The sequence below is a fragment of the Schistosoma haematobium genome, chromosome 3 (assembly GCF_000699445.3).
Source record: "Schistosoma haematobium chromosome 3, whole genome shotgun sequence".
NCBI classification, from domain to species: Eukaryota; Metazoa; Platyhelminthes; class Trematoda; order Strigeidida; family Schistosomatidae; genus Schistosoma; species Schistosoma haematobium.
In genome coordinates, this window is record NC_067198.1 from 21,076,928 (window position 1) to 21,089,721 (window position 12,794).

Genomic DNA, 12,794 nt, shown 5'->3' on the forward strand with positions numbered 1-12,794 from the left:
TGGTTGACACCCGAATGTAAAGATTACTACCATTACGCATTACATTTTGATAAAGTTTGGATCATTTGCACCTGAACTTTATATCAAATAGATAATAATAATAATAATATAGTTTATGACTACAAACAAGTAGGGGAATGAGTGTACAGTGCATTATATCAGATGAATTCATGTACTACACACAAACAGTTGTATACAAACTATATATTATTGATCATATTAGGAACTTTATGATTAATATTGACCGGATATTTATTTTCCAGTTGTTGTCTTTTTTTGTATTATATTCTCAGTTTTAGATCATGTGAAGATAATGAATAAATCATTCTAATCTTATCTTGAATTCGAAATCCAAATTTTCAAGTAAATTAATTTCCCCATTTATTTCTTTGTCTTAAAGGAAAGTTGCTGTTGTATTCCATTTTCTCATTTCGTGTTTATTTCATTACCTGTTGTTTCGTTTGTTTGTTTGTTGTTGTTTTGTTTGTTTTTTGACAGGGTTTATGTGCTATATGATTTGTTTCCGTTTTTATATTGTAAAACAAATTTGTCAACACATTATGTCAATTTTATTTGTGTTTATATACATACATGTAGGTGCATATTGTCTCAACTACACAACTTACATTCTTGTTCACGTTATTTTATCACAGATACAATAAATATACTAGACATTTCTTAAAAGTCGAGACACCCTTCATTTAATAATTATGTCTTGAAAATGATGATAGATGTATTTATCAACTAAGTCATAGTGAATGTACTTAAAAAATAAATATTTTAAAACAATAATAAACATAACTATATAAAAATAAACATCAACCAAAGGGTCGTAAGCACATGACGTTCGAATATCACTATTTGTATACAAATATCTGGTAACAACTTCAACATATAGTGTGAATAATGAATCTAACCATATGAAAAAAAAATTTAAAAAATCCTCGTAAACCAGAAAGAAAAGTTGTCAAAGCTGACTACAGATATATATGTACATACATTAAGAAGATAATAAATGTTTACGAAATAATAATTTTTAATATGTATGCTTACATTTTGATGTTTGAATTTTAGAACATTTCAACAGTTCAACAGACACTCTTTTACCATCGACAAACATATGTATCAGTACAGAAAAGAAAGATTTCTTTTCTTTACAAAAAGCATATTTGTTCACAAAATATATGTAAAACAACTCATTTAGTCTTGTAATATTCAATATGAATAACTAGACTAATTTGCCATATTTATTAATAGTAGAAAAGATAATGATTAATTATCATGCTTTGTTTGTTTTATAGTTGAATTCATCAGTTAGTTCAAGCTAGATTACTATGGAAAACCTAAAAGCATTGGACGACCGTTTCATTTTTTTGCATAGGACTCCTCAGTATTGCGCATCCATGATCCAACCTCGCGAGATTCCAACACAGGACCTATCAGTTTCGTGTGCCTAACCTCTAAACCACTGAGCTGACCGGCATCCAACAGTGTTATTGTCTAACTTCAACCGATCCACGAAACTGAGCAACGCTGCATCATTATCTTCAGTGAGTTACTATCTCATAACAGGCGGGGATGCAATTTTGTAGATTGGTTGAAGTTAGACGTTAACACGGTCGGTGGTCTAGGAGTTAAGCGCTCACGTGCGTGACCGAAGGTCCTGGATTCGGATCCCACGAGCGGGGTGGGGTCGTGGTTGTTCCACAAAACCCCTCTCTGAATATGATATCTATTTACTGTGATATTTCATATTATTTACATATTATTCATAATGTTTCAAAATACTTTAAGTCAAATAACACAACTTCAATTCCGCACATTCTTCACTTAAAACAATAAAACAAAAGTATCCATGAGGTAATTTAAATCGTATAAATATTCAAATGATAGAATAATTTATTTCTTATTATGATTTACTAAAGTTATCCAAGCTACGATTTCAATACACACTTAAACAAACTTCAAATTAACTGTTCACAATAAAAAACAAAAACTTAAAACGTCAGTATTCTGTTATCTTTTTAAGTTAAATAAAACAAAACAAATCCTCGTGACCATAAAATAAAGTGATTTTACATTCGTAACTTGTCTGTTCATGATTATACTAATTCCCTCTACCGCCTCTCCCCCTGCCCTTACAAAAGGAAAGAATCACCAAGTAGCTGAATGATAAATTAAAAAAATAAACTCAATACAAACAGGAAAAAAAATGAATAATTACATAATCATAATAGAATTTAACTCTAAGAATAATGTAAGCAGTAAATTGAGGGGTTTTTTTTTAAAAAGAATGGGAGAAAACAAAACAACAAAATTTCTATTTTCATTCATGTTCTTATTTGTTTTATTTTTATTGTTTGTGGTGAAATGCAAATGAGTTTACTTTCAAGTATATTTGAGTTCCTACTCATTAATTCGCTTTCTACAATTATTTTTTCCCCTTTAGATTAGTAGATATTTATACACAAACAAACTCAAATCAATATACATAAATATACAGATATTAAGTAGAATAGACGTTATACAATTCCATTTTTCTTTTTAGTTATTGTATATATTTCATCAACAGGAACACAACATAAGGTGTTAGTAGATTTGTTGACAGATATTTGGTTTGTTCTATTATTCAATGACCAGTTAATGCTAGATATCTTTTTTGTTGTTGTTGATGAATATAGCTAGAAAAAAAATAATGAAAAATCATCTTGTTGATTTAACTAATCACTAAATCTATCCACGTGTGTGTGTGTGTGAATATGGATAAGCTGTAGGATTCAGACAATTTATGTTCATTTAAATATCAAAGTATGAGTATTCATGCATATGACCATAAGTGTTCACTTCTATACGTGTGTATCAAAGAAGGATATAGTTAAAGTGTTGGTTTTCCTGTTTGGATTCAGTATTATTTCTTTATCAGAGTAACTAAATAAAATGTAAATCCTTTCCATTTAAACAATTAATCCATGTATGTATATAAATAAACTAAACTAGTCTATGATGATAATTTTATTATATAGTCCATGAAGTAAATACTAACAAACTCTCCATAATCAGTTTTGTATGTTTTCTCTTTTGTTATTGACGTCAATTTATAAAAACAAAACATGTAGAATAAATATTATGAAGATTACGTTCAATTTCAAGAAGTTAGATAAATTACAGTTTTAATACAAACTACCATTTACCGGCTATCAACGACGTAGGAATTGTGACAGTTGTGTATTGATCCAATTGCATCTCACCACGCCACACACATATATAAAGGGATTTTGACAAAGTGAAGATCAAAAGAGTCCACAAAATAATTTCAAAAAAAAACGATTGTCATGATAAGTCCTTGTTGGATGGATATAGTCATCTTATTGCTAGACCGAAATATTATGAATCCCATGAATTAGTCAACCCTATTCTCATGCCAGAAAATCATCAAACATATCAACAATTATTACCACTCACAGGTTAAATACATTTCATTTCTACTGCAATGATCAAACAGACTATAATTCAATTACAAAAATCTTAGCAAATTCAGCATCATCATATTATACATTTTCTTATCACCCTTGAATATTACACCACATATCGTAAACACACTTCTAGTAGACAAGGCGACTTACGAATGCAAATAATGTACTACATGAAGGTTCTTTTAAAGCACTCCAACTGTTGATCAATAAAACGATGAATTATTAGTGAGACAACATGTAGATTATTCACTTCATTAAAATATAGAATCAAATAATATATCTGAAAAACGTTTTTATTACTGGTAAATACATAGATTTTGTTCTTAATAAAAACAGATTATTATTTTTTCTATATAGTGGACAATCATTGAGGATTTAAAAGTATGTTATTAAAATATGAAGTAAATTATGAACTGTCAATAAAGGATTGTGGAGATGATTGCATTTTATTAAGATCATGAATAAATCTATGTTACAATACCACTGAAAATCTGGAAGCATTTTCGTATAGAATTGCTTGGCAGTGTACATCCACAAACACTAACAAATGCAGGAGAAGACGACTAGTGTAGCAGCAGCCTCAGCAGCAGTAGGCCTCAGCAAACAAAAAGGGAAAAGCAAGATTTTCCGTTACAACATAACACTCACCAATTAAATCACACTTGACAGAAAAGATTTGGAAGATGTAAAAACCTTTACATATCTGGGCAGTATCATTGATGAGCTCGGTGGATCTGATGCTGATGTGAAGGCGCTGATCGTCAAAGCAAGAGTAGCATATCTACAATTGAAGAACATCTGAAACTAAAAATAACTGTCAACCAACACCAAGGCCAGAATTTTCAGTAAAAATGTCAAGACAGTTGTAAGGTGTGGGGCGGAAACTTGGAGAACTACCACACTCATTATCCAGAAGATAAAAGTCTTTATTAACAGTTCTCTACGCAAAATACTTCGGATCCGTTGGCCAGACACCATCAGCAACGACCTACAGTGGGAGAGAACAAACCAGATTCCATTGGAGGAAGAAATCAGAAGAAGCAATGGAAGTGGATTGGACACAAATTGAGGAAAACAACCAACTGTATCACAAGGCAAGCACTCACTTGGAACCCTCAAGGACAAAGAAGAAGAGGAAGATCAAAGAACACATTACGCTAGGAATGGGAGACAAATATGAGAAGAATGAACAACAATTGGATAGAACTAGAAAGGAATACCCAGGACAGGGTGGGTTGGATAATGCTGTTTGGCGGTCTATTCTCCACTAGGAGTAACAGGCGTAAGTAAATAAGTAAGTAAATCCACGAACCCCTAACCGGTAATCGAACCCAAGAACTTCGGTTTAACACGTGAATGCTTAACCCCAAGACGAATATAATTTGTTAGACTTAAATCGATTTCACTCCACATAATAATCAGTTGACATCAAAGTCATATCATCCCATTTAGTATTTTGTGCTGGCGTCCCAACTGTAAAGTATGAATAACAAAAATCGATTACAATTATTACAATCGAAATATTTACTTCATTAAGAATAATCGACTTAATATTAGTGTTATATTATTTTAAATTTATTATTTAAACTGGAATGTTGGCTTAATAATAGGATTTCATCAGTCGAGATCATGAGTCAATTGAAGCTAGACCACCATGGAAATAAGATTTCAATCATTTTCAACTCACTTTATATTACTTTGAATTAAACAATTGGGTAATGTTACTACTCTATACAAATATACAATATGACTTGAAATCAAGCATCTATAACATATATTCAACAAACGAATTACTCAATATTCACAAATCTAATGATAATAGAATATATTATTAAAAGTTTTACAATCTATCCTCCTTGAATAGGTTGTACAGAGGTCGTTTTACTTTTTACATAATCTGTATATTTATCAATCCGTTTAAAGTTTATATTAGGCATTTTTATGTATTTAGGTTTTATGAGAAAATAGTGCTGATATAAGTTGTTGAAATAATCCATTCAAAAAATAATAATTTCATGAATGATTACTACATACTACCTAGTTATTAGTTGAAAGCTAATTGTAAGCCATTATTTTGGTAGCATTGCTGTTGGTTTTTCTTTTCGAAATTGATAGTATATAATATTAATATCTACTATAAATTCCTCAGATAACACAGTTAATTGAGCGTACGTTTCTAGTAATGTAATCAATCGTAAATATATACTTATACTGGAACATAGTAGACTAGTAGTTATTTACAGAGAGGAGTTTTTGTGGATATTATAGTAATTTAATAGTTGAATTCATGAGTCAATTGAAGCTTGACCTAGTGTGGGACTCCTCAGTAGTGCGTATCCATGATCTCACCTCGTGAGATTCGAACACAGGATCTATCGGTTTCGCGTTCGGACGCTTAACCTCTAAACCACTGAGCTGACCGGCATCCAACGGTGTTAATGTCTAACTTTAACTAATCCACGAAACTGTGCAACCGTCCACTATTGTCTTATTTATCTATAATTAATCCCTTAGTTACAAATTAATCAACCTAGTTCTTAACTAAACACTCTAATGTGCTATTATCTACGTAAATAGAAATTATTCTAATATAAATACTCAAACTTTTTAATTCAATTAGATTTTGGGATGAATATTATTAAAATGAGTCAATCTTCGACATTCCAAATTGAATGTACTAATCCATAAGTATTTTACCATAAAATTCTTACATAATACTTAGTAAAGTTTTCTTTCTATTTGTCTTCATATTGCATAAACAGGATACTGTTTGTATATAACCGACAAATAATTCACATGTTCCTTAACGAATACTATTTTTAATTCTAAAGTTTGATGTTTAGTCAACCAAAACACAAATATGAGTGGTTTTTCAATCTATTTTAAATTGTAAGTCCTTCTGGCACACTAAGTTTACAAACTTAAAGAATAGGAACTTAATTTGCATTAATGACATTGAGAACTTTGAATGCTCGTATGATTATAAAACATCCTAATACATATATATGTATGTTAACTTAAGTGTATATGTATGTGATTGTGTTTACTCAGATCTATTTATTAAAATTGCCTTTATGTAGACGTATATATGAATTTCGACACGCTTCTATGATTCTGACATATGTACTTAACCATCCAGTATAAATTTAGTTACAAGACAAAGCACATACATACAAAAATTGATTTTCAGAAAAGTTTTGCATAATTGCTTAAATTTGATGGAAAAATTTGCGCAATGTTCAGATGTTACAAATAAAGGCTTATCAATCACTTGAAACGGTTTCTACCTTCTTTTTTTATAAATAAGGAAGACTATTCAACTGATTAGAAATGTATATGACCTTTTAAATGGAACGCCTCTGGTAAAATTTGTGTCTGGAACTTGTACATAACTACAATGATAATGATATACTATTTAAATAACGGAAGTTAATTTATTTCATTCTGTTACCTATGTTATGATTCAGCGCCAGACAGACTTACTTTTAAGATATGTATATTCAGTAATATTATTTTTATATATGTATACTTATCAAAATTAATCTAAACAAGTTCAAAATGTATCTAGGTTGATAGAAAACCTGGAACTGTGATAAAATTTCAACGAAAGATTATTTGAGTGACCATTTATAGAATTCATATGATCCAACTTGTACACATGTTCCTTTTTTTGCTAATCGTTCAATATTATAAGTTTTTTATATTCAACTTTACCAAATTCTTCATAAAACATTTAAATATCTTAGAAATTAGATTATAATGCTTTATCCTATTTCTCCTACAAATCTCTCTAAAAATCATTCATAAGTAATATATTTAACTAATTTTCTTTTAATGTGACATTTCGTTTAGTTAATAGCACAACTTATTAATCGAAAGATGGTAATGAAAACTGAATGGGATAAATAAATGTTCTATGTCGAGTAAAGAGATTGGCACATAGATATTCATAGTTGAATTGATGATTTCATTAAAGCTAGACCACCATGGAAAACCTGAAGGCACCGAACGGCCTTTTCGGTCTGGTATTGGACTCCTCAGAAGTGTGCATCAATTGACTCATAAATTTAACTATGAAATTACTATAATATCCACAAAACCCCTCTCTGAATATATATATATACAACAGTATAACCGATTTTTACTTCATTATTTTCTCAAATGAAGATCAACTAGATTTTATTTATGTAAGAGCATTAATTATTGTATGAAGTTGCTTACAAATAAAAGTATTTATCTTTCTAATATTGACTACCAGAATAGTTTTAAAAACTTAGAACTAATCATACTATTTTTAAAAAAAACAGTCATTTACTCTCACTGTAGACATTTTAGTAGTCTTGATTGTACATGATGATGATTGTTATAAGTGCATGACTCTAATTAGTCAGTAAATCAACAGCTTTTTTCAAAGCATTTTTTAAAATTTCAAACGATTGAAAAGAGAATACTTTGGCTCCAAACATTTACCCTAGTACTATTGTGGTGTGTGCTACTTATATTAACATAAGTAGTATATGATGTTAGTCATAAACAGAAGGTCTGGCAGCAGAGAGACAAGATGATCGAACACTAAAGAATCGAAACAGGATGCAATTTGTATGAAAATGCAAGAACAATGAAGTCTGAGTCATTTTGAGTGAATTGGTGAACATTTTGCAAATTAAGCATTTACTTTATGATTGCTATATTTTATTAACAAGTCCTGTAATTTTGTATTAAATACATTCGGTTGTTCCTACTGGTGTTTGTGTTCACTACACTATAACCACTTAGTTTTTTTAGCTGTTAGGGAACAGAATAAAATATCATTCCATTCCGATTTGGTCAGTTACGTAATATCATTAGATCTAACACTAAAAGTGAAACTTGAGAATTAGTTCATATACATGAACGTGGTTATAGTGTTGCGTCATTATGCAATGATTTTCATATATATATATATATATATATATATATATATATATATATATATATTATATTTATTTATTTATTTATTTATTTTACTTAAATAATTTTAATGATCTGAAAACAATCAGCGTACATAAGTTACAGAGTTCAAATGAATATTTCATTCATCAATAGCTTCTTGCTATGAACATACTTGTTCACTAAAGATTAAGAATGTATTTGTAACATCTCAGTGAAAGAATTTGAAGTAAATTCAACGTTTCACCTGGCAATCTTGAAAAAGCTTGGACCAGACTGCCAGGCGAAACGTTGGATTTACTTCAAATTCTTTCACTGAGATTTTATAAATACATTCTTTCTCTTTAATGTCTCACATTAAGTCGGCGCCCAAAAACTGTGAAACTATTCGATTAAATTTAGACGAAAGTTCTTATTTATACTTGTTCACTGTTTACCTTTTTTTTAACTAAATAACAAATAATATTGATGACGTAACAAAGTTGTCAGCCACTTTTCTTTGAACTCATATGTAATGTTACTAGATTCTTTTTTGAGTGAAATGTATATTCAATATCAAATGTTTGAGTAGACTGACAATACGGAAATTTGCAAGACCTAACTAATAATTGGTAAGTCTTAATATGACAAAAAATAATGGTATATTGTACACTCTACATCAAAAGGTTAAGAGCCGTTAAACTTTTGAAATGAAATAATCGACCTGATAGAAAAAACAAGCTTAATTAACCTTTTAGTTCTAAACTTATTATCAAATTTGCGAGAGTGCTGTCCTTTACAGATAAGTTTACACAAAAAACTGTCTTTATATGACTGTTATACCTTATAATATAAGATCTTTTCATACTGAAATTCATTTGCGCTGAATACCCTTTCAGTCCAATATTCAATTTTTGGTCTCTCTTGCCTTATGATTACCATAGACTTAAAATAAAACAGTATTCTTAGAAGTTTTCGCCTATTCATCATTTTTCTGATAGATCAATTCACACATAATTGATCATTCTTCCATTTTCCACAACTTTCTTTTTCATAATGAATGAATAATGTTATCGAGATAAATAAGTTTTCCAAAATTATGGAAAATAATAATAATAATAATAAAGAGAATTAAGTAACAGCCTGTGGATGACAGCCCTCATTGAATTAAGTTACTGTTTGAAGTATTCTATCATATATTACTATCTTATTAGATTTACACATGTGGCTCTCATTTATAGGTACATACAGACAAAAGGCCAGTATTAAACCAATCATGTGTATATATGCACATTTACATATATACATCCATACTTTAAGATGCTGTTCTATATCTTGATAAATGCATGTATGTTTGTACACTTGCAAGAGTATATGAACCTAAGTGAAAGCATAAACGAAATTTGTTTCTGTCTAATAGATGACACACGTTTTAAGTAAAAGAACTCTTATGTCATTCTACTCAACTCAACTGTGACATAATAGACAGGTTTGATATGAGATAAAACTAAGGCAAAAAAATTTATAAAAAGATGAGAGTTTAAGAAGGAAGAAAATAAAAGGAATTAGGACAAAACACCAAGATGATACGAAGAAAGCAAACGAAGACAATGACCTAGAAAAATCTTGTGATACATTTTATTGAAGAAAACATAAAATGACATTATCCAAAAATATAATCCTTATGATCATTATAATTATAAAGATGATGATGAGAAGAATAATAAAATGATTAAAAATTTATTTACTTTACTTGTCGAATAATGAAATATCAACAATAACAATAATGAAACTGACTAGGAGGAAAAACAACTGAATAAGTAGAACCTCAACTTATTTACTTTCCTCCATTAAAATATGACAAAGAAAATGTAAACATTAAGAAAAAAAGGAATAGGTTATTAGATTTACCTGAATAACACGCATTGAAAGTCCAGTTTCTTGTGCTAATGACTCTCTAACATGCCTTGTTGGTTTGGGAGTTGCAGCAAATGCTGTTTTAAGTGTATCTAATTGTTTTGCTTTAATTGTTGTACGTGGACCACGACGTTTTGCACCACCACCATTATTATTTCCACTATTTGTATTGAGGCTAATTCCACTACTACTACCAGGACCACCACAACTTAAGCTACTTTCAATACCACTAGTTAAATGATGTTGACGATGATTTATTCCACATTGACCAGTCATACTTTCGTCATCATCAACATCATCATCATCGTCATCATCATCCACTTCGACATCATCTCCTTCATCATCAACTATACTTCTTTGTGATGATACTTCACTAGTTGGCATTTCACAGCAACTTGTCTGTATTGGTGATTCGAATGAATGAGATTGATGTAATAAATGAATAAATCTATCTTGTGAAGATGAAGAATTAATTTCATTGTAATCATTTTCATGATCACTATGTAATACTGTATTTTTAAACTCATCTAACTGCATAGAACGATGTCTTCCGTTATTATTATTAGTAGTATTTTCACACCGTTCTCCAGTATTATTCATAGTTTCATCATCCTTATCATCATTATCATCACCTTCATCATCGTCTTCACTTATATGATTAACCAGCTCCCCATTATCATCGTTAACTTCATTATTATTGTGAGTTAATAAATTGACATTTTGTGTAAATCTATCATTAATAAACATATTACTTCTATTTAACATTGTCAAATTATTATTATTATTATTATTAATACATTGATGATTTGTATCAACTGTTAATGGAAGTTTCTCATTTCTTGTTAAATAAACTTTACTTTTCAATTGATTAATAAGTTGATTTTCTTTATTTGATATTCGTTCATTCATAGCTGATAAACAAAATGTATTATGATTATATAAAGTTGAAAGTGAATTATCATTTATTAATAATTCATTATTTTCATTTATTTCTTTATTAATCCATGACAAATTATTATAGTTACAATTTACACTTTGATTATTATTACTATTATTACTATTACTGTTATTGTGTATCATTTCCTTTGATATAACATTATCATAGTTATCTTGGGTTTCATTTAATTTCCTTAAACTATTCTCATTGATATATTTATCAATATCAGTTCTATTCTCTAAATGATTAGTAGTTTGTTCTGATTTTCTATGATGAAATTGTTGATTCAGTTGAAATAATGGTATATTTGTATTTGTATTGATTCGCTGATCTGAAAGGAATGAATTTGTATTTAATAAAGCATTATTCATTGATGAATAAATGATTGATTGTGAATTATCAGTGATAGAATTAGATAAATATGATCCTATTGAAGATGCAGCAATAGTACAACTAGTCATTATATCTATAATTTCTGATGGAAATAAATAGTCTGATTTGATTTGTGTTGGATCATATAAATTTGTTTTATATTCATTATCTAATAGATTAGAATTTGGTTGTAATTTAACTTCAAATGTTGATTGTGATTTTTTTATAAGAATATTTGATTTTTCCATAGTAGAATTATATTTACTTGGTAACAAATTTTCTGTTAATAATTGTTGTGTATTTAATTCAGAATTTATAATGGAATTTCCACCATCAGAAATTGATTTGATTAGTTTATTAGTATCACTCATTGGTGTTTTAGAAGAAGAGGCTATAAAATAGTAATAATTAAGAAAATAGAATGATTTTAATACTATTTTGGTGGATAAATATATCAGTTTCCATTGTTAAATCACTGACAATGTAGCATTGTAAGTCTGTTATTGGATAAATCAAATGTTAGACTTAACAAAACGGTTATTTTTTGTTTATTCTAATATTTACAATCTGAAATTTACTTAAGTATAATAAATTATTAACCATTTATTGATGTATTTCATACATTTGTCGTTTATTTAGAATTTAACAACTAATCAAAATCTTACGATATATGAAATCAGAATAGGGGGTTGTGGAGATTGTAGTAAGTTGGACTTATGACTTGATCTAAGTTAAACTACTATTGAAAACCTGAAAGCAGGTTCATTGGTCTAGAAGTTAAGTGCTTGCACATGAAACTGAAAGTCCTGGATTCGAATCCCGTGCATTTCTGAGGAGTCCTATACTGGGACGAAACGACCATCCAGTACTTTCAGATATGTGAACTGTCTAATTGACAGAAGGATTAACAGTAGTTCTGAATTGTTATCTGACATACAAAGTTTAACTAAGAACCTTGTGATCAAGAGATAAGCATAAGATTGCATATTATGTGCATATTTTATTATCTAGCTTACAATTAACAGATTTTTTCAATCACTAGATTGCGAATGCGTACCTAGTTACTCCTATTTTCGTTAAAATGGTTAATTAGTATAAGTAACTTCAATATAAAATTGCAGTTGAATCATGAGGAATTGAAATTATGATATGTTATTAATTTATGTCTGTTACTTGAATTAATAACT

The 12,794-nt window shown here is 29.1% G+C and overlaps 1 protein-coding gene across 1 annotated transcript in view; it reads right to left on the reverse strand.

The window, feature by feature from the left end:
- LHX5 (LIM/homeobox protein Lhx5) overlaps positions 1–12,794 on the reverse strand; it is a gene marked incomplete at both ends in the record, with an annotated part of 45,906 nt that overhangs the window by 11,301 nt on the left and 21,811 nt on the right. The window contains one exon of the mRNA XM_051218990.1: positions 10,293–11,998. Within this exon, the coding sequence (XP_051069220.1) occupies positions 10,293–11,998 (1,706 nt within the window). The remainder of the gene's footprint in view (positions 1–10,292; positions 11,999–12,794) is intronic.